General features: G+C 39.3%; 2 protein-coding genes across 13 annotated transcripts in view; both read left to right on the top strand.

The window, feature by feature from the left end:
* Positions 1-8987, top strand: part of PRLR (prolactin receptor) — a 156126-nt gene extending 147139 nt beyond the window's left edge. For all 12 annotated transcript variants that reach the window (XM_039390782.1, XM_039390781.1, XM_039390780.1 and 9 more), the window contains one exon: positions 596-8987. In XM_039390782.1, coding sequence (XP_039246716.1) covers positions 596-1612 — 1017 coding nt within the window. In that variant the 3' untranslated portion in view covers positions 1613-8987. The remainder of the gene's footprint in view (positions 1-595) is intronic.
* Positions 8988-11867: 2880 nt separating this feature from the next.
* Positions 11868-26417, top strand: AGXT2 (alanine--glyoxylate aminotransferase 2). Its single transcript, XM_027745617.2, has 14 exons — positions 11868-11898; positions 13413-13498; positions 13919-14103; positions 14399-14522; positions 15383-15477; positions 16608-16701; positions 17703-17796; positions 18796-18896; positions 19941-20033; positions 20754-20886; positions 21942-22030; positions 23527-23676; positions 24027-24125; positions 25592-26417. Exons 1-14 carry the CDS (start codon positions 11868-11870, stop codon positions 25700-25702), a joined length of 1485 nt encoding a protein of 494 aa, XP_027601418.1. The 3' UTR covers positions 25703-26417.
* The last annotated feature ends 699 nt before the right edge of the window (positions 26418-27116 follow it).

Raw genomic sequence — 27116 nt, 5'->3', positions numbered from 1 at the left:
ATTCACTGTTACTTACTTTTCCAACTTATGTACTAGCAACCACGATTACCCTAGTAAAGGATGAAATTCCTTCAATTAATCAATGTTTAAAATAGGTAACACTTTCAGGTTGATCATGTGGAGGGTATGTGTGAGACAGAGTTTTGCCTCACACTTGTAGTAGGAGAGTGTTTGAGAACAAGATTTGTGACCATGGCTGTTTCCCGGGACACCGGAGGAAATGCCTGTGTGATCTTCCTAACGGTTCTTATGGAAGTCCTACTAGTTCTTACCATGCTGAGGTGGCAGGACATGGCTGCACTATCATTCCATTTCCTTCTTGTTAAACTCAGGAGATCCACACCCATCAAAAGCTCCCAGGTCCTCCCATTTTAGAAACATGAATTCTGCGATTGTGTCTCCCCGCTGAGGAAACTCAAGAAATTTTCTTCCCTTCTTTCAGTGTTTTCTGCAGCAGTAGAAATCCAGTTTAGGTCTAGTGATATAACTATTGAAGTGTTTGTATAGCAAATATGTAAATTGCTCACAATTGTTCTAGTCAGATAAACCCTAAGGTTAACAGTGAAAAATTATATCCTATTTATTATTCCCTTAGACAGGAAAATCTGAAGAATTACTGAGTGCTCTTGGTTGCCATGGTTTCCCTCCAACATCAGACTGTGATGAACTACTGATAGAATATCTGGAGGTAGAGGACAGTGAGGATCAGCAACTCATGCCAAGCCATGACAATCCCAGTAAAAATATGAAAATGATACCCAAGGAAACAGACAGTGACTCGGGCCGAGGGAGCTGTGATAGCCCTTCCCTGCTCTCTGAGAAGTGCAGGGAGCCTCGTGCCCTTCCATCAGCACTTCAAACACAAGATGTAAGAGCTGTCCAAGAAAATAAAGGAGCAAAAAGGAGCTGGGAAACTCAGTGTATAGCCTCAGAACAGGAAGCACTCCTTTTTAACAATGAGAGTACAAAGTCATCCACATGGCCTGCAGTTCAGTTACTACCTAATAATCAGCTTCCTGTGTTTGCCTACCACAGTACTGTGGAGGCACACACGATAATGCTGAGTACCACAAATGTGAACATTTCATCAGTTTTGGTGGGAAATGAAGAAAAGCATCAGTCACGATATCCTGTCGCTGAAGCTGTCCATGACAACATGGAAAAGCAAAGAGAGATGGAGTATTCCACAACTGAACAGACTACAGTACAGGTCAAACAAAACAGACATAATGACAAGTCACCTTTCTTGAATCCTAAACTAATGGACTATGTAGAAGTTCATAAAGTCAGACAAGATGAGGAGCCAACAGTATTACTGAAACATAAAGATAATAATGGAAAGACCGAAAAATACACTGTTCCAGGAACCAGCAAAGAATATACCAAGGTCTCAACAGTTGTGGACCATAATATTCTAGTATTAATGCCAGATTCACGCATCCAGCACACACCTGTATCTCAAGAACCTGCAATGGAAACATCACAGAACCTTCAGCAAGGTCAAGCTGAGAAAAATATGAGCTACTGCCTAACAGCTCCAAGTGACTGCAAAAGAGAGACCAGTGGGTCAGAGTATATGGACCCATCTTCCTTTATGCCCTCCTTTAAATAACCAGTTAATACAGTACATACTTATATATGTCCAGTAAAACAAAATCACATAGCTAACAGTCCTTCAAAAAAGCCTAACCTCCAAAAGCCTAGTCTCCTGTGTGTATTGTACAGATAATAAAATAGACAGTGGGTTGAGGTAATAATCATGGAAGTAAATCATGGAGCATTAACACACGTTTCTGACACAGTGAAATGAGGAAGTGGATATTGCCATGAAAAACACATAGTAAAATAATTATTCAGTTCTGCAAAGCTGTTAATTGATTAAGCCTGAGGGAGTACTGCAGGTTCAACAAAGATGAAAATTGTTACGGGTCAGTCAGCACACCATGGTGATCGGAGCAGTTCCTATGTTAGATAAATCATTGCACAGCAGTATTGTTATCTACAGTGTCTTTTCTTCTGAATGCATTCTGACATTAGATTAAGATTTCTTTATATTTTTTTCTCAATCCTTGAGAAAAAAGAAGTTACTGTATATGACAAATCATAGATAAAAAGAATATATTCTACAAATGACAGTAAAATAACAAATTCTTCTAAGGATATTTTTGCTTTGTTTCAACGTGATAGAAAACTTTGCATCCCATTCATATCCCAGTCCAGGCAAACCAAACATAAAAAAAATAGCAGGATAATATTTGATATACTGCCTTACTGTATATAATATACAATTCTACTTTAGTATAAGCCCATATGTTTAACAATATATTTTTAAAGGCTATTTTTCTATTATCAAAAAAAGAGCAAAATAAAATATTTTTTAATTTCCCAGTGTTATTTAGCTACTTAGGAACTTTTCTGTTTCCTTCTGCTGAGACAGCAGTAACAAGTAAAGCTACAATTTCTATACAAAGCATGAAATTAAACTTTATACTAATTAAGAATATGAAGAAATTTTTAAACTATATTTCTAATATATTACAGATATATTACTATTTGAATTGTAAATTATTTCTTTCACACCTTTTTTATCACCTATAATTATATAATTAAAACAGAATCTAGGTTTTGAGAGGAAAATTTCTTTCCCTTTGAATTTATAGTCTGATGCCAACAGTAAATGGAATGGTGTTCTCCTGCATCCTTAGTCATTGCACTTTTCTCTGAGTCTGGAGGAAAAGTTTGAAGTAAGATTTTTCGTAATGAATTTATGAACATGAGTTTTGGAAACCAGCCTCTAAAGTCAAAGATAAGAGGCATAAAATCTGAGTCATAGATCTGCTGAAATAGCAATGAGAATGAGGAAAGGAGTCCATGTACTAGAGCTGGATGTATGTCCCCAGAACAGCAGTGGGAACAGTAAGGATTCATTGTATCCCATGTAAACGGAGACAGAATCAAAATTGTACTGTAGTGGCTGTGAAATTACTGTGGTCCTCCCTTCTTGAAACAAAAGTTTAATTTACTCCAGAAAAGTACGACCAAGTGATGACTGATTAAAACTGGACCAAATATTTAGCCACTCTCACTAGCTTCAGGGGAAACTGGAAACATAAGGTAAGGGAATGGTTCTGTACATGTGAAGGAAGGTGTATTTGATAAATGGACTGACTCTCTTTTGTTCTTCTCCTTCCTGAACAGTTCTACGTTTCTCTATATTTTCATGATTTTATGCACTGAACCAGCCTTCCTGCAGTATCAGGTACCTGCTGCAGAGCTAGCCAAAAGAGAATTTCAGATTTTGAAGGTCCCAGAAGGCCACATCTAATCTGACAAATCAGACTCTCACCCTTTACCTTCAATGCCGTGGAACTGCTCAAGTACAGATTAGTTGAGCTATCTAGCCTTTCCACAGGCAGGACTTAGGAATTTAACTGTTTCTCTGTGTGTCTATAAACATATGTGTTAGTATGGACTGTAACATTTACTTTAGGCATCAGATTTGGAGCCTAAGTCCTCTATACAGGTAATGTACTGCTGACTTCCAGAGGCTGATCAGAGCAGTCTGGCTGCTCTGATGAAAGTGTGGGGAGATATCTTAGATTCTTAATACATCCACTTATTTAACACTTGAAGACATGAAATGGCTACTCCAGAGAGCAGCCAGACATAAAACTTTGTTCAGTTATGGTTAACAGAATAATTTTACTGTAAATATACTTTTCGTAGTATATCTTACAAATTTCTAGAGATGCTAAAAGTACTGCAAAGAAACTATTGAGTTATCAGGAAAAACTGGAATGTTTTTCAGGACAGCAGCTTGTCTGTGTGCAAGTATGTAAGCTGGTTATACACTATGTCTGACAGTGTTTAATTTACACTTCAGTTTTCTGACTGAATCTGACAGAGCTAATCCAGACCAGACACATTCTCTTTCTTTACACAGATAGTCACTTCTGTGTTGTTTCCTACACCTAATGTTGTACATAAAGACATGCTGCTACAGGCCTTCTGGGAGGCATCAAGTGATGCACAGAAGGATATAGAATCTTACCAAGCCACAGCCTAAAAATGTTCCTCATACAGTGGATTTCTTAGATTAAAGCACATGTGACTACACAGACCTACAGCAGCAGCAGACTGTTGCTGTGGTATTGGTTACTTTGTACCTGAGGCAAACTGGCACAATTTCTGGCAGATTTTAAGAGTATGATTCATCCCATAGGCATGTGTGCCTCCAGTAATCCACAGAGAGAGAGAGAGTCAAAGAGTTTCTATGCTTTGTCATGAATTAGTACTGAACTGCAAAATAGCTGTAGCATAAACTACATCATGTGGTGTTGATTCTACTCCACCTTTGCTGATGAACATCTCAATGTGCCAGATCATCATGGCTCTCAGTGAAAAGGTAAATTCAGCCAGAGTGGAAAAGGGGACATTTGCTCACTAGATGAAGTTTTGAGGGATTTGCTAGTTAAATATAATATAAACACAATTTTTATAAGTATACTTCATTCTTTAAGCTGGACAAATGTGCAGATTGATTATTTTTTCCTTGGATTTGCTTATGTTTTCCAAAATACCTTGTTACTCCCAAGGGCGGAGCAACACCTTCTGGAAGAGACCTTTAACATCTGAAAGTATATGACAAAAATAATAAACTATTGTTCTGTGAAATCAGAATAACCTTCAGCTAAGTGTTTGGTCCTTTGAATGTTCAAATATTTAATTCTTTCTGTTTGTGATGATATTTTTGCTTGCAGTTCTTAAACTTTTTATTAGGAAATAGATGAGCTTTTGCAGCAGTTGTACACAGTCAATTGGTGTAAAATTATGACACACCAGTAGGGAATAACAGGCTCTTGACACCTCCTTTGATATCCAAAGGGATGAAGTATACAACAGAATTTACCCCAGAAACAGTGATTAGCCCAATAGCTCTTACACCATAAGTCAAATTTGTCACTTTGAATAATTATTCTAAGAGTGCAAATGATGTTTTCAATGTCAAAGCTATGCATGTCTCATTCATAGTGTGAATTACTTTGTAATAGCATAAAAACCCTAAAAGGAAGAATAAAGACTCTTCAAAATAATTAGTTTCATAAAATTCATAAAATTGAATATATATTTTTAATTAATTACCTTTCCTTTTGACTCAGACTAATTTTATTAACTTTTTTTCAGTACTGACAAATATGATTCATTATTGTACATTTTCTAATTAGACTTTTTTTTTAGCAAGGACATATTTGATGTACTATTTTAGTATCTCAGTGTTATATTCCAGACTTCTAAAGAAATACATGTTATTGAATTGGCACGTATGCTCACAAAGCTCACTGTCACACATAATGCAGCCTTGAAAATGGTCTTAACATCATGTAACTACAAAGATTATTTCATAAAAATGCAGTAAACTGACCTTATATAATATTAGTAAGAGGATATATGTGTTTATGGAATAAACTGTAAAACAAATATGTAATGATGATTTATGTTAAAGCAGTGAATTTTGTAGTATATCTGTCTATGTGTCTATGTTTAAATGGCTGAAAAATAGACAGTTGCTTTAAATGTCATTTAAGTATTTAAAGTGTCGTGGCAGCAGGTGTTCAAAATGAATAAGCAGAATTTTTTTGTGCTCTCTGAAGCATTGTATGTGTGGGGTTCACCTCATGAAACCTGTAAGTGTATTTCATAATTTTACAGTAACTGTAAATGATTTGAGGGTGTTGTGCAAGGAAACTGAAGTCACTTAAGCCAGTTGATAGATACCAGACATCTTCTACAAAGCCATAAAGACAAATAAAATGAAAAAAATGTCATGAGATCAGGCATCATATTCTCAAATAATTGCTACCTCAGATTTTTTTTTCTCCCTTTAAAAGGCAGGCAAAACCATTTTGCTTTTTGTACAAAACAGTGAATCAGTCTATCAAGATTTAAAAAGACCTATTTTTAAATCCAAATTATTTTTGTTAACAAACGGCTTGTCATGGAATCATCACTTGTTTTGCACTGGTAGTATGAGGATGGGATATTTGAGATGTGTGGCAAAATTAAATATTTTTAATGTGAAAAAAAACCACTGAAAATTCCATTTTGTAGGAAAAACCATGTTTCCCAGCTTGGCAGTCAAACATCAGTCCCTTTCCTGACCTGAAAAGTTTATTGCCACTGCCCGTGTTGCCAGGTTGCTAGGACTGAGCGAGCCAATTCCAGAGATGCCCTCATTCTGGATCTAAGCATTTATCAATACTTGCTATTTAGAAATACCTGTTTTCAGCTGAGTTCCTAGGAAGTAAATCTTTTCTGTCTCTAAATAAGCAAAAGTGGAGACAGCTACTCTCAAGTGTCTCAAACCCTCATACTAAATTCATACTCCAGTTCCCTTGGGTGTGGAAAGATGGACTGAATTACAATTTGAACAAACTTGTGACCCTGCCTTGAAAATGATTTTGAAACAAATCAGGGAATTTCTGCATCTTTCCTGTGTATGTCAAGCAGGCAAATAAAGATAAGTGGATACATAAATACATAATATATGGGGATATAAAGAGCTTAATGATCATAGAAACATAGAATTGTTTAGGTTGGAAAAGACCTGTAAGGTCATAGAGCCCAAATGTTATCACAGCACTGCCAAGTCCACCGCTGAATGACGAGAACAGGGACAAGGTTGCTGTATGTGGCAGAATGGGAACAGGAGTACAGTCACTATAGCACAGGACATGGGTAGATGATGAAAGAAAAAATGCACTTTGACAACTACTGAGAAGAGAAGGAGGGAGAACAGAAAATGGAAGTGAAAGAATCAAATGTAAGAGTAGACAGGAAAAAATGAGAACTAGTAGAGCTGAGAGGAGTGATAAATGAGTTACTGAGGAAAAAAAAAAAAAGAGAAGAAAATACTTCTACATCAAAAGTGGGAATAAGCACAGCTACCTGATACAGTCCACAAAAGTAGTAAAACCTTATTAAATGCTAAAGAGCTGGCAAAATGCTGAAATCAGCTACTATGGATCAGCTATTACATATGAAGGAAAAAGTCCTTCAACAACATGAGAAGTTGTCATTCACTTCCTATCAGTTACAGGGTTTCCTTCCGCATATCTGATATTGGTCCCAGGCAAACACAGTACTTGAAGAGCTAGACTCTGCATCTGAGTGCTATTGCATTTCCTACATTCCTAAGGAAAAAAGCTCCAGAGGAATAAGGTGTACCACACTGCTTTTAAAAGCAACCTTCAATTTTTCAGACAGATATACAGATTAGGTGTATTTATCCATTTACTTTGTCCCACACATATGCCTACCATTCTTAAACATTCTTCTGTTTTTATTTATGAAAGTTAATGCAATGACCTAGAAGCTCCAAGGGAAAAAATATTTTGGGGATATTAAAAGAGTCTCTTGGCATTTCTGGGCATTGTTTCAGTTTGTACCTGGGACAATGTATCTGTTAATATTTTCCTTAATCAGAAAGTCCGTCTTGGTGATAAATCTGGAAAATTTTAGAAAATTACCAAGACAGGCTTAAAACACATATCTTCAATTTAAGTTAAGCTTTTAAGAGACACTATTGTATCTGTGGAAAGTAATGAAAAATGCTCAAATTAGTTGTGTGGCCTCTTACAGTGCTGATATGCTACAAGCTGATCTTATACTCAAGATATTGGTGTATAGAGCAGTTAGATATGAGAAAGTCCTTTTTTATATATTCCTCTTTTATTTTTGGAAGTTTTAATGTCTTTTTCTACTTTGTGATGCTGCTTGTCTTGTATCTTGTCTTTATTTAACTTTTTTTTGGATAATGCTGCTTTTGGGTCTATTTTTATGAGCTGTTGAGTACTTTCACCTCATTTTGACATCAGTAAAAATTGAAAGATTTCACTTCAGTTCCTGCAATGGTCAGTTTTAGAGACATAGCACTGAGTGGAATTTTTACAGGATGCTGGAAATCTTTGTACAAGTCACTTGTAGAGAATACTCCTTCAAGAGGATGGAAAACTATACATGTCTGGGAAGAGGCATATTTTTCTACAGGCAGAAATATAATGATGTCAGATCATATTTTATAAAATTCATAATACTATAGACTACTCTTAATTCTCATCTATGTGTCCTTCATTCCAAAAGGAAGAGGAAACTACTGCTCAGTATAATCAGAAAGAGCTTTAGTGTTTATTTTTCATCTTGGTAAGTAATTTTTTTAATTCTGACTACCAATACCATTCACCATCTGAAATAACACAACCATCAGTTCCATATATGCATTATATTGCTCAGACATACTCAGCATTATCTCGACTTCTGAAATCTTTATATTGTGTTTTGTATATTCTATAGTCATTATGTAAAATATAGCAATACTGAGGGCACTGGTATGAAAAAGTACAGCCCAGAAAAAATATGTTAGCACTCATTAACTAATCATATTTTTTCAAATTTTTGCCACCCTGTTAAGTGAAGGGAAAAGTTTCTGGAACTTCCTTGCCTTTAATTGTGCCAGCAGTCTCTCAAAGAAACATAAATTGCATCTTCTGAATAATACACAGAATAAACAGTGTATTTTCAGAGGAAAAAGAGATGATCCAATATTTAAAGCCAATGTGTTTCCATTTGCATAATCATTTCATTGGTAGCCTTGCAATACAAGCTAGGTATTTTCCCACTAAAATTTCAGAATTTGTATGCAATCTGGAACATCAGTGTTGTCCCAGTAGCAACAGAATGACTTTAAGCACACTTATTCTGTGAACCGAATCCAAATTTTTTGGAAATTTCTAAAATATAAGAAATTGTAAGAATTAGATTTCATATGTAGTATGTACATTGGTTGGAGAATACTGGTATAAAAATAGTTGCTCAGGAATTCTTCATTGTTTCTAAGTGAATCTGAAGGAAAATGCTTTAAATGCATTTTTTAAGTTTGTAATATTGAAAATGCTGGCTTTATTAAAATCTGTTAGTGTTTTCACTTGTAAGATCAATATTGTTCTGAAGTCTGTAGCTTTCTGATGGAATTTTCAATCTTTTGTCATTGTAAAATCTCTTTGCAATGGTGTTTGCATTTCAATTTAATAAAAATTCTTGAATAAATTTCACAGATTCTACCTTTCATCACGATATGTAACAATTCCAGTATATAATACACAGAAAGAAAAAGGAAAAGCCAGACGTCCAACACAGTCTGTAGGATGGGATCCTGCTGACAGATGTGTTTAACCTACTTTGCAGGCACTCAGCAACTGAACCCCTTAACACAGGTGGATCACCCACCAGGTCACAACTTTTATGCTTCTTTATGAGTCTTGTATTCATGAAAATTATCACTGAAGTTAAGGGATTTCAAGTTAGTGAAAGTAAAATTTGATTGGGAAGGGCTGAGCATTCAGGCATCCTAAGGTATGTAAGCACTGCCCTGGTTAGTAAAAGGTACAAATCTCTGATGCATTGCAACAACATCAGGCAGTTTTCCTGCGGAACTGGGGCTGCCCTTGAGGGTAGGTGTCTTCAGCCTTCTGCTTTAGGAGCAGCCAGGGTCACCAAAACCTGTGAAATACCTCTCATTGGCAACTGTGTCTAGTTACAGTGTATGCCAATTGCCATTCTAGGAAACCCATTGTTGAGCCTTAGTTCTTCTAGTATTACAAGGATGTGCTGGTTTTGGCTGAGGCAGAGTTAATTTTCTTCAGACTGCCTGGTATGAGGCTTTTGTTATTGTTAAGCTGGGCTTACACAGATCCAAGGCCTCTTCTGCTTTTTGTACTGCCATACTGGCAAGGAAGTTGGGGGTGCATGGGAGGCTGGGAGGAGACACAGCTGGGACAGGTGATTCCAACTGACAAAAGGGATATTCCATACCATATGATATCATGCTCAGTATATAAAATACTGAATAAAGAGGGAACATTCGGAGTGAAGGAATTTTCTTCCCAAGCAACCATTATGTGTGATGAGGCCTTGCTCTCCTGAAGATGGTTGAATACGTGCCTGCCTGTGGGAAGCAGTGAATCAATTCCTTGGTTTGCTTTCCTTGTGTCTGTGGCCTTTCCTTTCCCTATTAAACCGTCTTTATCTCAACCCATGAGTTTCCTAGCTTTTACTCTTCCAATTCTCTCCCCAGTCCCGCTGGTAGGGAAGCAAGTGGCTGCATAGGGCTGGGTTGATGGCTGGGATTAAACCACCTCCATTACTGGAAGGTAATAGAGGAAGGCAGTAGAGCTTCCTATCTCTTCCGTCCTTGTAGGAGATTGTGTTAGATCTCTTTGCCCATGAAGCAGAACCAAAAAAACTAAGAAATGGGTCAGCAGTGACCCTCTCACAATGTCTCTCAGTTTCTCCTCATCCACCTGGCTGTATTTGACATAACAGGATCACAGAATGGGTCAGGTTGGAAGGGACCACAGTAGATCACCTGGTCCCACCTCCCTGCTCAAGCTGGGTCATCCTAGAGTACATTGCACAGGATTGTGTCCAGATGGTCCTTGAATATCGCCAGTGTGGGAGACTCCCAGAGTCTTCCCTCTGGGCAACCTGTTCCAGCACACAGTTACCCACACAGTAAAGAAGTTCTTCCTCATATTCAGGGGGAACTTTCTGTGCATCAGTTTCTGCCCGCTGCCTCTTTTTCTATCTGTTGGCATCACTGATCAGAGCCTGGCTCTGTCCTCCTGACACCCTCCCTTTAAATACTGACAGACATCGATGAGGTAGGTTGTCTCAGTTGTCTCTTCTTGAGGCTAAACAGTCCCAGTTCCCTCAGCCTTTCTTCACAAGAGAGATGCTTCAGTCCCTTAATGATCTTTGTAGCTCTCTGCGGGACCTGCTGCAGGACCTCCATGTCTCCCTTGTACTGAGAAGCCCAGAACTGGACACAGCACTCCAGATGTGGCCTCTCCAGGGCTGAGCACAGGGGCAGGATCACCTCCCTTGACCAGCTGGCAATGCTCTTCCTAATGCAGTCCAGGATTCCATTGGCTTTCTTGGCCACAAGGGCACGCTGCTGGCTCAGGGACAGCTTGTTGTCCACCAGGACCCACAGCTCCTCCATAGAGCTGCTTTCCAGCAAGTTGGTCCCCAGCCTGTGCTGGTGCTCGGGGTTATTCCTCCTCAGATTCAGGATCCAGAATTTGCTCTCGTCAAACTTCAAACTGTTCCTCTCTGCCCATCTCTCCAACCTATTGAGGTCCCTCTGAAGGGGTCAGGCTTCAACCAGAAGTCAGAGTTGCATGCCAGAAAACAGCTTAGGATGATGGGAGAGCACGGGATGACACAGGGGGCACAACATGCAATCACACCAGGGGGACAGCATGGGATGCCACCAGTGATACAGCATGGAATGACACCAGTGGGACAGCATGGAATGACACCAGAGGGAGAGCACAGGATGACACTAGAGGACAGCACAGGATGACACCAGGGCACAGCACGGGACGACATCAAGGGGATAGCATGGGATGACACCGGGACACAGCACAGGATGACACCGGGACACAACACGGGATGACAGTGGGGCACAGCACGGAATGACACCAGAGGACAGCACAGGGTGACACCAGGGGGACAGCACAGGGTGACAGCAGGGGACAGCACAGGATGACACCAGGGCACAGCACAGGGTGACAGCGGGGCACAGCACAGGGTGACAGCGGGGCACAGCACAGGGTGACACCAGGGCACAGCACAGGGTGACAGCGGGGCACAGCACAGGGTGACACCAGGGCACAGCACAGGGTGACAGCGGGGCACAGCACAGGGTGACAGCGGGGCACAGCACAGGGTGACAGCGGGGCACAGCGCGGAGCGTCCGCGGCGCTCCAGGGCACGTGTGGGGGCGGTGCCGCGGCCCGCTGAGGGCGGACATGGCGCGGCGGCCGGGGACGCTGGGCAGCGGTGAGGGACCGGCTGGGCGGGACGGGGGGACACGGCTGCCCGAGCCCTTCCTAAGCGGGGCCTTGGGGGGCCGAGGGGTCGCGGTGGGGGCGCGATGCGGCGGGTCTGCTCGCGATCCGGGACCCCGCTCCGGGCGGGTTTGCTCGGTGGTACAGACACCCTGCCTGGACGCGGAGGCGGGCGGGGGGAAGCCCCTTCGGTGTAGCTGCAGATCCCTTCCAAGAATTCCAAGGGCAGAACTTCCCTAACTAGTAGGATCTCAATTAATTTTTTGAGATTGGACTCTTGCTGATGATTAATTCATTAGCGCTCTAAGTGGTGGTAAGAGGATTGACAGTGTGTGTAATTTATTTCAGGAAATTTTATTCTTTAGTCGTTACATCTAAATTTTTTAAAACCTTAGGCTTTTAGAAGCAAATGTGTAGCTCTAGAGAGCAGATAGTGTTCGAGGTGCAGAAAGAGACTGTTTTTAAATAACTCTTCACAGAATCACATAATCACAGAATGGGTAAGGTTGCAAGGGATCACAGTGGGTCACCTGGTCCAACATCCCTGCTCAAGCAGGGTCGTCCCTGAGCACAAGCCACAGGATTGCACTGGTTCTTGAGACTGTTCTTAATTATCCCTGGTGAGTGAGACTCCAGAACCCCTCTGGGCAATCAGGTATCTCTTTGTGATACCTGCTAAATTGCACTTGTAGTTAAATGAGAGGCAGGACAGTGTGATGCTCCCAGGATTCTGGAGAGAGAATGGAAGATGGCAGTGGGAGTTGACAGAGCTCTAAGCATGCCTGGGCTGCCCTGATCAGCCTCACCCAGGGCCTCTGCCTGTACTCACTGCCCAGGAGCCCTGTTTCAACTCAGCTCTGTACTTTCAGACCCCTGCTTCAGCTGTGCCATGAGCCTTGCCCTGCCACCAGTCCAGCTCTTGTCGCTGTCTTCTGGATGGACCTTGAACTTAGGGTGTAGCCTTGTCAACAGCCCTGTCTCTGGCCTCATCTGCTGCTGCTCCTGACTGGGTGCCCTGGGTGGGACTCTGGACCTAATTCATTTCCACTTATGTGGGGCATTCTCTGTGAACTCTGCTTTGCTAACCTTGTTCAGGTCTGTTGGGCCTGTGCCCTGCTCCCTGAGGGCACTGCCTCTGCTGCAGCCACCCTGGGCTCCTGCCTCATGTCCTTGCAGAGAATGCTTGTTCTCTCTTATGGTTCCAGATAAGAATTTGTATTAGAAACATTTTTTTAAGTCTTTTTCTGTCAAGGTAAAATTCCATGTGAAACTGAAAACTGAATTTTAGTGGATTAGGAAAAAATGACTTTTTTTTTTTTAAATTTACATATATTTCGCCCTTACAAAAATGCTACTTATTTTTCCCCAAAGAAAATTTCTTGGACAAAAAAACCCTCCAAAACTTGCTTTTGCTGTAGTCTGTGTGTTCTCTGAACAAGCTCATTGAGAAACTCTTTCAGATGTGCACTTTGCTAAGTGTTTGATAATTCTCTTACTATTTTTTAGTTGCCTTCAGGCAGCAGAAATGGAAAAGCTCTGTCTCCACACGTGCAAAAATGCCTCCTTGTGATTTTGTACCTGAAAAATACAAAGTAAGTCGTGCATACTGCACTAACTTTAAATAAAAGCCCATTACTGGGTTTGAGTGATAGGCTCATCTGCTATAAATAGTCAATGCATTAAATATGATTATAAAATTTGCTTCTTTGAGTAAAACTGAACTGTTACAACCAGGATATAACCTGTTTGTAACCTGTGGATGTACCTGTGTGAAAAATCTGTAATTCTACATTGTTCATTTGAAAACCTGTAAGGAATACGCAGAACACCAGTCTTCCTTCCAAAGCTGAGTTTCAGAGGTTTGTAGAACCTTCTGTGTGCCAGAATTTGTTAAAATCTTAGTTCTGTGAACAACAGCTCTAGAGAGCTGTAATCTATGTGTTCCATTACAATTCCATTAGTCTGGATCTCTAGAAAGCATGAACGGGTACTGACTTTTCTATTCCACTCAGTCCTATCCGTATGAACGTATGCAGAAGATTCGTGAACAAAATATTGCTCCTTCACTGCGAATGTATTACAAGAAGCCATTGTTGCTGCATCAAGGGCATATGCAATGGTTGTTTGATTATGAAGGACGAAGATATCTTGATCTCTTTGCTGGAATTGTCACTGTCAGTGTTGGTCACTGTCACCCGTAAGTATGTTGCATTTTGATTTATGGTATAAAATACAGGAAGAGATACCCATGTGGGTTTTGTTCCTCATTAATCTGTGAGCCTAAAATCAGAACATAATTTACTGAATTGCATGTATCACTTACATTAAGTTTTGACTTCTGCTATGTTTTGAAGAATTCATTAATTTGGTCTGCTTGTTCATCCACCTGGCAAATGGTGCAGCATTTGCAGAATTAATAACACATAGGTGTGTGCATGTATGAGTGTGGAATGTGTGAGGAATTGAATTCCTTTGTCTTGTGCTGCATGCAGGAAGGTAACTATGGCTACCCAGAAACAGCTTGCTCGCCTGTGGCACACCACGAATATCTACATGCACCCATCAATCCACGAGTATGCTGAAAAGCTGACTTCCCTTCTTCCAGATCCACTGAAGGTACTTTGCTTCTGACAGGAGCAGGGGCTGGTGAGAAAGGTGTCTGTTTATGTGAAATATTTCTTAAATGAACGAGAGCCATGATAACTGTAGAGAGAAAACCTTTATGGGGACTACAGACTCCCAGATAAAGAGCATGATGACCCTCAAGGCCTTTTCTTTAGACCTAAATGTACACAAGCATAATATCCCAAGCTCCCATTCTGTTTGTTTTCTCCCTCCATTCATCATTGTTAAGGGGCATTGCCAGCTCAAAAATTACAGAAAAAACTAAGAAGATTTTAAATATTCTTATATGCAACCAGCCTTATTTGCTTGATCTCATGAAAAGTCACAGTGAAATGTATTTTACAGTATTTTGCGTAGTGAGCTTTACTGACGTTTAAATAAATAAACCACAAAAATGTTACATTTCATATGCAGAGAAACAGTAAGAAAAATAATTTTTGTTTTCAGGTAAAATAAACTGGTGACAAAATGAAACTGGACTAGCAAAAGAGTATGAACCTATTGCAGTTTTAAAGATTGAAGGAGGGTAAAAAAAAGTAAAATAAAATCGTCATGTTCAGTTGGACCAAAGGCATTAGTTTCTTTCCCTCAGTATTCCATTTTAGGAAAACCTATGAAGTGAAACTCACCAGTATTCTGTCTTAGGAAAATCCATATACTGAAACTCTCTGAGATTTTTCTGTACTCTTTCTGAGCACATCAGTTTGATCTCACTTCTCATCTATACTGTAAGGGCAACAGTAAGTTTATGGTGGTGAAGTCGCCCCCTGTGGCAGCGATAGGTTTTAGCTCATCATGTTACAAAGTGACATGATCTGATGCCCAACAGGGTTGTGTGCTGTCTCCCACAGGTGGTTTACCTGACCAACAGCGGGTCGGAGGCCAATGATTTAGCCATGTTCATGGCAAGGCTACACACCCGTAACTTCGACATCATCTCTTTCAGGTAATGCTGATAGATCTCTGCAAAACTCCTTTGTGTGTGTGATCAATCTCTGTGTGCCTAAATCAAGAAGTAATAGGGAACTGTTTAACTCCAGGTCTGCAGAAAAGAATGCTATGAAATTATTTTAGCTGACAAAGAGGAGTTGAAGGGGAGTTGAAGTTTTGATGCAGTATGTTAAGACTAGTTTGCAGTAAAAACACAACCCGCAATTTTTGCTTATGTTACTTTGAAACTGGTCGGGTCTCTGTGTCCAAGGTGTGCTTTGGTGGACCTTTGTTCAGGCCCAGAGCGAGATTCAGCAATTGCCGCTCACTTCATTTCACGTGCCCCTGTGGAGGTGCAAACGCACCTCTGGAACAGTGGAGTAAGTGAACCTCATCAGGGAACTGCTCTGGCTGAAAGTTTAAGTGGTGAAAGGATTTTTTTGTTTTGTTTGTTTTGTTGCCTTGTTTTTCTGCCAGAGCCATGAACAACAGTTCATTGCACAGGTACACAAACAGCTCTTCTGGCTTAATGACAGAAGTGGTGCAGGGGTGAGCACCAGTACAATACAAGCACCAGTGTAAGCAGTTCTCTTTGCTGTGTATCGCAGGGAGCCTCAAATATTAAAATAGAAGGCTGTGTTATGAAGAGCTGTATTTTTCTGTTATTGTGTTTGTTAACATTGGGTACCCCCTTTGCTTGTATATTCTCATTAATGAACTTTTGATTTGTGTATAAAACTAACAGCAAACCACCATGCAGCTTAATGATTGGCAACATCTGTTGGAGAGAGCAGTGGTTTCCAAGATTAAAAGGACAGAGATGTTTGCTCTGCAGGGCTCAGGTGCTACAGCAGAACTTGCTGAGACACTATCTGAATTGCTGTTGGTTCCAATCATTGTTCTCTTCTCTTTGCAAACATTACCTCACAATTTTAACATTTGAAATTGCAGGAAACCGCTGCAGTTGGGCAATCATTGATCTTCGAAAACCACAGCAAAAAATGGCAGTAGGAATCTTCTTGTTTTGAGTGCAACAATGCACATTTCCCCCCATAATTTGTAGCTCAGAAACATGCCTTCTAAGAACTAATATTGCTTCAGACTCTTCTTGGAAATGAATAATGTTCATCTGCTTTGTTTGAACAGAGGAGCCTACCACGGAGCCAGCCCTTACACACTGGGTTTGACATCTCTTGGTCCCTATAAGCATGGTGTTGCCAATGGCTTTGGCTGTACAACAGTGAGATAGATTTATTTATTTATTTGTTTATTTATTTATTTATAATAATCTGGGTAGCTAACAGTATATTTGAATATTTCAACAATTAGTATGTTTTCTGCCCTCAAGTGCTTTATGGTCACTGACTAAACTGCACTGTAGCTGTTTCTGCTGTGTAAGCTCAACAGGGACCAGAGTCCCCATTTCTTCTCTGTGTAGTTACTTAGGCTAATTTGGATTTGGGACAGCCATAACATAAGGGGTCATGATTTGCAGTTTCATACTTGGTGCTTGAATGGAAGTGTAGGTAAGGAGCAAAATAATAATGGTCAGAACACCTTTTCTCGAGTTTGTTTTGGCAGTTTTGTGCAAAGCTGCTTTCAGATTGTCTGAAGCAGATCCTTCCTTGTAATGAAAAGAAACCCTATTTCAGCAGGACAGGAGACATATCTGTTAAGTAGATCCTTCGGGGTTAAATGGCAATGCTTTATCTCCCTACCCTTGAGCAGATGGGAGTAACCTTGTGTCTAGAAGCTGGCACTGCAGCTCCAGTCTGTACTGGTGATAGCTCAGACACAGCACTGACTATAGGAAGGCTCATTTATAGCAGCTTCCCAACCTGTCTCAGTGAGTTGCCTCAAGTCATGTGGCATTTCATCAGCAGCAAGGATTAGAAAGCTGGAGTTCACTCTGCTAGGTCTGCCTGCCTACCTCTATTTTGCATATTTTTTTGTACTTCAAGATTATCGAAATACTGCCAGCAACTCTTAAAATGTTGGCATTAATCTTAGATAACCACTAGGCTGACTAAGTTAAAGAACAAAACAATGAAAAAAAATCAGTTGAGTGACTGTTGCTGGAATAAACTTGTTTGTTCCAAAACTGTTCCTTTTCTACGAATTTGTGAGGGGGAAGTTTGGTGCTATTCCCAAGTCTTCTTTGTTTTGTCATTAGTCATTAGATTAAAAGACCTCTTAGAAAGGTGTCATCAAAGCTGTAGCTATTTCTTTTATGCTTGACAGACAATGTTGCCAGATGTTTTTCGTGGTCCATGGGGAGGCAGCTTTTGTAGAGATTCTCCAGTGCAAACAGTTCGAAAATGCAGCTGTCCTGAAGGTTGGTCAATGACAAAAAGCTTTTGGCTTTTAGATCAGAGAATATTAGAGAGCTGTGAAAATAGGTTCTAGTTACCTTCTCAAGAAAAGTAGATGTTTGATTAGGATTTGCAAGGATAACCAAAGAAAATATTGCAGAGAATCTTAGGACCCTGCTTCTCAATGAGAAAAATTTGAGGCAGGTGATGCCTCATTCTCAGATTTCTTCTTGAAATCCCAGCCTTTGTTTCCAGTATTTGTCGTGATCAATTCTGGAAGTTGTGCAACTCAGTTTAACACATCTGGAAGAACAGAAGTGTTGATGGTGTTTTCTGAAGTTTTCACAGCTTTCCAGCTTTTGGCATAAGGCAAATACTAGGGACAACCTGAAGCCGGTGATAGGCAAAAGTCTTATATGGGGCAAAACATCCCATAAACAACACAGTGTGAAAGCTCCTCTACTGCTCTGCTGTTAACAACAATTACAATAATTTTTATCCACTTTTTCAGAAAGCATTCTTTAATATTTTAATTCACATGCATACGTAGCAGAATGTTTTCTTTTTAGTTCTGCCCTCCCTAGTGAATGGGAGCATTGCTTATACTAATTACTCTGTTCTTTATTTCAGTGTAGACTGATATGCAGCTGTGTTCTCCAGAATCCTTGTACCTGCACTAACCTAAGGACACTTTGTGTCTTATGATGATGTGTACTAACCTCTGAGAAAATATCTGCTTATACCTTCTGCTGCTGGAGGTGATAGTGACCTGTATAATGAGTCTTATTGTCTGTCAGCTTTGCTTTGCTGTTTTGGAACTGGCATTTCTGAGAGTATACATGGTTTAAAAGAAAAGAAGGGACACTCTCCTTTAATGTTTAGCCTTTTACAGTGTATTTGAGAGGTGATACTTACCATGTAGTCAGAAAATACTTGTTGCTTAGATGTGTAATTTCATGTTTTGAAGCTAGTTTTGTATCATATTAAATAAATTCCCTTTAAACTGTTTTCCCTTTAAACAGGTGTATGTCATGCAAAAGATCAGTACATTGAACAGTTCAAAGATACTCTGAACACCTCAGTGCCTAAGACAGTAGCTGGATTTATTGCTGAACCAATTCAAGTAGGTAGTTTGCCATTTCTCAGTTGTGATAGCACGAATGATGTGAAATACTCAAATCATATATTCTTCGGCTACATCATGAACATAGTCTTTTGCTGATTTTTATTATAATTTTTTTAACGCCTTAAACCCCTGAAATCTTTGAAAGATTGGATGCACTGCCTTAAAATTTCAGCTTTTGTCACTGATTTCAATGGAGCTGGAATTTTGCTCATGAAGCTGCACACAGAATCATGATTAAACATACACATTTTTTCTGCATTTAAATAGTGAGTATGATGCATGCTATTGTTTCGTTTCTAATACCTTCTTCCAATTTTCATACTGCTTTTCTCTGTACTGTTTCTGTAAACTTTAACTGAAACACCTTCCACATCTTCCCAGTCATGTTGTCCACTATATTTTTAACAGCTTTCCAGCAAGTGATGGCCACAGGATTCGTTCTCTTAGTGTTTCACCTTATGTTCAGAATAGCTGTATATGTGATTCTTCAGTAGGAAAAGTGAAGAATTTATCTCAGGCAAGAAAAAAAAAGTGTGAGAATTGTGACCTCAAAGAAAATTGAAACAGTTCTCTGGTTTTGCTTTACAGTTCGGGTGTAGTATGGAATTGGATTTCTGATCCAAATGAAAACTGTCAAGGTAAAAAGAAATCGAGGAAACAATATTCTAAACAAATTAACCAAAGAAGGAATGTGAATTCTCTGTTCAACTTTGTCATTGAACACAGTTTCTGGGTCTCGCTGTGTTTAGGTTTTCAAAGTCCTTGTTTTGGCAGTTTATTGTTACTTGACTGGGCCTTACAGTGACCCAGTTAATGGTGTGGCCTCACAAACATTTATACCAGCACAACTAAGGAACAGCAGACAGCACTGTGGAATGGGAATGAATGACCTGAGTAAAAGCTTTCTGAAGCAGTTTCATTGCTGAAGCCAGAAACTTGAGACAAGTCTTGCTATTACCTGAGGGCTCCCACGGTTTTTTCTTAAGTGGAATTCCTGTTTCCTTTTTTGTTCCTGGAGACATTGTCTTTTTCTCTTGCCAGGGTGTTAATGGAGCTGTTCAGTACCCAAGAAATTTCTTAAAGGAAGCTTATCAACTGATACGGGAAAGAGGGGGCATTTGTATCGCAGATGAAGTGAGTTGGGTTTTTTTACATAAGAGCTCTAGAATTTGGGCTACCTCTGAAAGTTGTCACAGAAAAATCCAAATTAAATGCTATGTCCTTCATAGTTTAATATGGTACATTTTTCTAAGTATAGGAGCCTGCCAATTTTTACTACCTTTGTTCTGATTTTAGGCAAAGGTAATGTTTGTAGCAAGACTTCAATCCTTACCTTTTAGGAGCAGTAAATTTGCACAAATATGCAGGTAGTAAATGTCAGTTTTGATGTGAGGTTTGTCACAATATCCGTTCCTCCTATGAGTGTTGTTAATGTAACAAAATATAGAAGAGAGTTGATTGCTGTACCTCTGCAAGTACATTTTAGAAATAGAATTTCCTTAGCTAAAACTATTTTGAAATAGTATCAAATGCTTCGAAGTGACTGTGATATATACCTCAAGCATTGCAGTGGCAGAAATCAGCAGTCTTGGAGTTGCTTTTAAATGTCACAAGCATCTGCATTTCCTCACCATTTTGACATGGAAACTGCATCTTATTTGTGCATCTCACCAGGCCTAAGACATGATGACGTGTTATGACATGAAAGAAAAACCCAATTACGATAAATAGTATTTTGTGCAGAGCCATCTGAATAAGTTGACTCCAAATGTAGTTGCAGTTTAATGCAAATCAGTATCTATTGTAAAGTGTGAGAGAGTGATGAGGATTTTCTCTGAATTTTTCTTTTGAAAGGTACAGACAGGATTTGGACGGACAGGTAGCCATTTCTGGGGATTCCAAACACATGATGTAGTCCCTGACATAGTTACTTTGGCAAAAGGAATTGGTAATGGCTTCCCAATGGCAGCTGTTGTTACAACCAAAGGTATGTTTTCTGTTCTGCTACGATTTAAAAAAGAGTAATTACAAAATATACTGCACAAGAGTTATTTACTGAGAGATGTGCGTTCCAAAAGCTGAGTTTTATTAATAATCTCTGTCTCATCTATCTTTTGACGAATGAATTGGATTCTCATTACTCATTTGTTTTACCAAGTGTTGTGCTATATTAGTGCAAAGCTGTATTTAAATGGGGTTATTTGTAAAACTGAAGGAGGAATGACCTCATGAGTCATGTATAGAGCTGGTAACAGAGCCTGGAAATCCTTACAGAATTCAACATTTTACTAATCAATGTTAGCCAGCATGTTAGCCAGCTGCTTGATTCATACAAATGGATGGCTGAATCTAGTGAAGAAAGTTTGTAGATCTCAGATGACGGCATATGTTGGAGGTGTGACTTTTTAAAAAAAGTTTTGTTTTGGCATTTGCTAGACACTATAGTTTTTGGAAATAGTCATATTTTGCACAGTCTACTTCCAAGAAATCTTACTGCATTGTCTCCAGTAGAATCAGGGCTGAACCACTCAGCAAATGTAACTTAACGATTAAAGCAGGTGAGTACAGTTACCAAACAAGGCAAAGGAAGCCAACAAGATGACCAGAGGGCTGGAGCATCTCTCCTGTGAGGAAAAGCTAGGAGATTGTTTGTTCAGCCTGGAGAAGACAAGGCTTTGGCATGACCTAATTGCAACCTTCTGGTACAAGAAAGCTGTGAAGGGACTTTTTACAAAAGCGTGTAATGACAGGAGAAGGGGGAATGGCTTCAAACTAAAAGAGAGTAGGTTTAGACTAGATATTAGAAAAAATTCTTTACTGTGAGGGTGGTGAGGCACAAGAACAGGTTGCCCAGAGAAGCTGTGGATGCCCCAGCCGAAGTGTTGAAGGCCAGGCTGGATGGGGCTCTGAGCAACCTGGTCTAGTGGAAGGTGTAACTGCCCAGGGCAGGGGGCTTTCAGGTCCCTTCCAACTCAAACTATTCTATGATTCTATGATTCTATGAACTGAAAGAGTAATCAGTGTTGTGCTTTTTTCTTCTAGAGATTGCAGATTCCTTGGCTCAAAACCTTCACTTTAATACATTTGGAGGAAGCCCTTTGGCCTGCGTAGTTGGAGCTGCAGTTCTTGATGTAGGGAGAATATTATATAAATTTATATACACCACACTTCCATTTGTATCGAAAAATGGAAAATGGTTACATGTGTGAAGTTCTATGTGGGCAGTTTTTTAAATAACTGTATAAAGTGCATAAACATAGGCATGTATTATGCACACATGGCCAATGTGCTCTATGCATAGTAAAAATTCTGATTAGTTTAATTGCAAAAATTTTCAAATCTCTAGCAAGAATAGGAGCCCTCTAATTATGTTTTCAGAACCATCTTTATCTCCCTGAGGCTCTTCACTTCGTTATTAAAAATGTAAGAAAGTACTTTCTCAAACACCTTAGCTAACTATTTCATAGGACTACACAAATCCTCAGCTAAAGCAGATCTATTTTCTGGCACACATGCTTAACAAAATTGTTTCAACTCAACAGCTTTTACCTTATGCCTAAAAAAGCTTAATGGTCAGACAGTTAAAAATACTTAAGGTCAGAATTCCTTCTGGAAAAAAAATCCCTCATGAAAAAGACAACAGAAAAATTTCATTTATTATCCAGTAGAAAATCAGTCAGTGGGTAGAAGGTCACTGTTTAATTTGTCTTGATCATATACAGACCATTCATTCCTGAATTTCACTTGATTACAGTTCCAGATTACAGATACACTTTCTACTCATGTTACTTTCCTGAGTGTTTCTGGGGGGGTTAAGCTATTTTATAAGAAGGATGATCATATAACTAAAAACGTTTTGAAAAAATGGTTCACAAACAAGAAAGAATCAGTATTTTAGATTCTTTTGACTCTGAAATAACTTGGAGCCTGGCTCTGAAATAATTCTACGCAGATTGTCAAACTCAGGAAGAATAAAATGGAGTTGAAAGAAAAGAAAAAGAAGAAAAAAAGGAGAAACAAGCACTTTATCTTCTGCAATTATATTGGGAGGGGAGGAGTGTTTACGTGATTCTTCTTAATGCAGATATTATGTTCATAAATAGTTTCTCTGTTGGTGCCAACATATGCCTGCACATCAGAACTTTGATTAATGAGGGCAAAGTAAGGAACAAAGAAAAGATTGTGATTAAAAGGCAAGAGTGGATGAATATAATTGAAACACTCAAGTTGTTCCCTAAAAGGCTGCCTAGTACACACAGATAGGCCTTGTCTAATATATTCTTCTCATGATACTGAGAAAGAATTAAAATATTTCGGTGAGATTTTGAAAATAATCCTTCTGGTCAGGTATTTTCCAGTTATGAGTACATGTGAGCAAGAATTACCGGATTAAACATAAATAATAAGTTAAATGTGAGAAATGCCACAGAAACATCAAAATACTATGTTCAATTGTATTCTGATGCCATTAGGGGCTTGTAAGAGAAGGAAACTGTAAGCACTGCAGTAATGAAGGAATATAGTCTACAATGAAGTGAGATAAATACAGTTGTCAAGCTCAATGGGATTAACAGAATGTATTGGAAGCTTTTCCTGCAACACTGTCATGGTACATTATTTTAACCAGGCTATTGAAGAAGACGGCCTACAAAAGAACAGTGAGGATGTGGGAACATACATGCTACTGGAGTTGGCTAAACTACGGGATAAATTCAAGATTGTTGGAGATGTTCGTGGCAAGGGACTTATGATTGGAGTAGAAATGGTGACAGATAAGGTTAGTGTCTTACTTTATTCCTTTCAGTTTACAGTGCTATTGGAAGTTTTATCACGTTTTATTTCAGTTGAAATAATAGGAATATTTTCTTTTAAAAAGCAGCCAGTGAAGTGAGAAAACATGGCTCTGGCTAAAAATGACCCAGAACCTTCCATCATTCCACCATTTCACAAGCTTTGAGTAAACACTGACATGTACCTTAATTGCATAAACTCATCAAAGCAGATGAGTTATGCTAACATTTTCAGCTAGAGTTGAGAGTGGGATTTATTGAAGAGACCTGAATCGACATCTTTTCCATAGAACTAATTTAGAATATCTAAGTGAAGTTTAATATTCGCTTTCTTTAGGACAGTCGCTGCCCTCTTCCAGCTGAAGAAGTTGATCAGATCTGGGAGGACTGTAAAGACATGGGGGTTCTGATCGGCAGAGGAGGGCTCTACAGTCAGGTATTGAGCCTCTGGTTATAAATAAAGCTTATTTTCTGTCCTCATGAACTACATCTGAGATTCCCACAAGTTAAATTAGCTTCAGTTTAGTAAATAAACTAGAAAAAGTATACTCTTAGGAAGTATCTCTGTTTAATGTTGTGTATTTTTAAATTGGGCAGGAGTTATTTGAATCTTTTCAAGTATGCTGGACTAGCTCAAAGCCTTGGAGTTCTCCTTTAGAAGGACAACTTCCCCTAGAATATCAAGGTACTACAGTACCAAAGTCTATGTAAATTAGAAAAAGTCGGCAATATGCAGGCCCGCTAAGTCTTTGCTATAGTTTAGGTTATCACCTGACTTGTCAGTACAAAATAAGGCTGGTTTTGCTAGTTCTTTCAGTCTGGAGAGCTGGTAACATTCTATTTGTTTAATTTAAAAAAAAATAAATTGCTGATTGCAAGTTCAGCAGTGCAACGCAGAAGTGAGAATTGCATGTGAATGGGCATCAGCCCAACCAGTTGAGGATGCTGTACCTCAGGGCTGGTTGGGTCAGTGCAGCCCTCTGACACACGGGAAGCAGCTTCCCTGTGAGATAGATGGAGGGTGGCTAAAATAAATTAGACACTGCATCTGTCTCCTCATCAGTTCTTCCCCGAGTCAAGAGCAGAACATGGGTAATACGCTGCAGCTCAGTGTAGTAAAGTCTGATTCTGTCTGATGAGAGGGCTGTTTATCTGTGTTTGCTTCAGTAAGGGCTGTGAGTGGGAAAAGGCCATTATTCCACTTTTGCTGTATTAAGTCCTGTGATATGCTGACAGAAAAATTTAAACTGGATATTTAAGATTCTTATGGAAGTTAAATACTCTTGGAAACATAGATCAAACACTTGGATTTAAGAGCCTATGTTCTTGCCAAGTTTAGCTGTACATATATCCCTTCCTGATCAACATGCCTTCCAGCTATAGCACCCTAACTAAAGGATGGTATTTAGTGATTCATTCATAAAGCATTCTCTTAAAAGCCTTTAAAAAAAGCCTATAATAAACCACCAAATCAGCTGACAATGCAAGAGGCTGGCACTCTCAGCAGATACCACTTTTCCCTACAGCAAAGCTGCCAGAAAGGAAAATACATCTGTCTCTATTCTTTCTTAAAACAAACCCACCTGAGATTTTACACTAGTTCTGTCTGCAGTAACAGAGCTGCAGACATGACCTACTCTACTCAGGTCTTTTGTGGAGGCAGTCAGGTTATCAAGAGGAGAGTCATGAGTCAGATGCAATTAAATGCAGTCAAATCCAAAATTCAGCCCCACTTCAGAGTGCACTTATCATAAGCTTCAGTCCCTGCTATGCTGTTCTCCTGTATTATTTTTCCACAGTTTTTTAGGGCAGAATGGGAGTGCTGACCTAGATGGGCTGCTTGAAACTGTATTCTTTCCATACCATTTTTAGGATTTCTTTTTCTTTTTTCTCTCTCCTCAGACATTTAGAATTAAGCCGCCTATGTGCATTACTAAAAAGGATGCCGACTTTGCTGTGGAAGTATTCCGTACTGCTTTACAGAGACACATGGAAAGAGCAGCTGCAAAATAGACTTGATTTGTTTCCTTGGTGGGATGCGCACACAACCCCCGATACTTGTGACCCAGACTGGGAACTAATCTACAATGGAAAAGAAAATCATAGTCTGACAATTAAATACTTGTTCAGTATCACAAGAGCATTCTGACAGATCCAGTGTTTAATAAAGAATATGCTCTAATCTGTTTTGTAAATGCACAGTTCAGTTCTACAGTGGAGGTTTATATTAGCTACACACCTATTTTGGCCTTATCCAAAAATCCTGACTGGATTAACTGAGTGTCAGATGAAGACACAGACATATATGCTTCTTTCATCTGTGAAAGTCACATCAAAATTGGTAATTTTAGAAAGAGTGACAGAAAGAGTCCCTCCAGTGACTCCAGTCTCCAGCAGTCTCAGTCTGTCAGATTTCAGTTACATAAACACAATCTCTGGCTGAGAATCACCCTAAGCAAAAGGTAACTGGAAGTTTCAGAGTTAAAACTATGTACCCTGTCTACAAGGATACACTGTAATTAGAGCATTAGTAAAAGTTTGCACAAAGCCGAAATGTTTCTAATTACAGAAATTATTTTTATCATGGGGATTAGAATCCAGTCATCACCTTCTCCAAAATATGCTTTTCTTTTCTTCCTGCTGCTTTTGGGATTGCACAGCACACCCATTAATCATTTAGCAAAGGTGCAAACTCTGGCTGGTGAAATAAAATGTTGTTTCTTTCTTACATAGTCACTGTTTTTAATGTTTTAGTTTACTGATTGCTTCAGTTTCCAATTAAAAAAAAACAAAAAGGTGTTGTGGATAGTCAGCAAGAACCAGGCATTTATAATTTCACTTTAATTCAAATTTTAACATTTGAATAATTCCTTGACCCCATAAAGTACCATGTCAACTTGGGGGGAAGAGTATTCTTGAGGAGTCTGCTTTTTGTGATAAACTGAACCTTTAGAGGAACTTAAGTAACACAGTATCAGTGCCTCTGGGAATCTCCTACAGGTTTCCTAAACAATATCTTACAGCTCTTGTGGGGAGCACTGCCTTCTTCAACTGTGTCGGCAACTCCTGTGTACAATCCGATTCCACTCCAGAATCAGATGTTTGTTATCCCACCATTTTTTCAAGTGCTACTCAAGTTCAGGTAGATTAAGCATTCAAACAGAAGTGCCATGTTTTTTCATTAGAAATCAGAACAAATTAATTTATTTATGCCACTCATTTTTTTCTCCCTCACTTATTCCAACGAGACTCTTCCACTAGACCTTTTTTCCAATGCCTGGCATGGAGGTAGACGTACAAAACAAACAGCAATTGTCAAAACTGATTAAACAGCTTTGTAATCTTACTCTTTCCCTTCTGTCTGCTGCTTAATGTAATAAGTAATTTAAGGATGGCAGAAAAAAAGCCTGTGTTTCTCCATGTCTTG

Source organism: Pipra filicauda, unplaced genomic scaffold (genome assembly GCF_003945595.2).
Source record: "Pipra filicauda isolate LSUMZ 115617 unplaced genomic scaffold, ASM394559v2 scaffold86_size2582843_pilon, whole genome shotgun sequence".
Classification (NCBI taxonomy): domain Eukaryota; kingdom Metazoa; phylum Chordata; class Aves; order Passeriformes; family Pipridae; genus Pipra; species Pipra filicauda.
The sequence above is the reverse complement of the archived record's forward strand: the minus strand, read 5'-3'. Positions and strand labels throughout refer to the sequence as shown.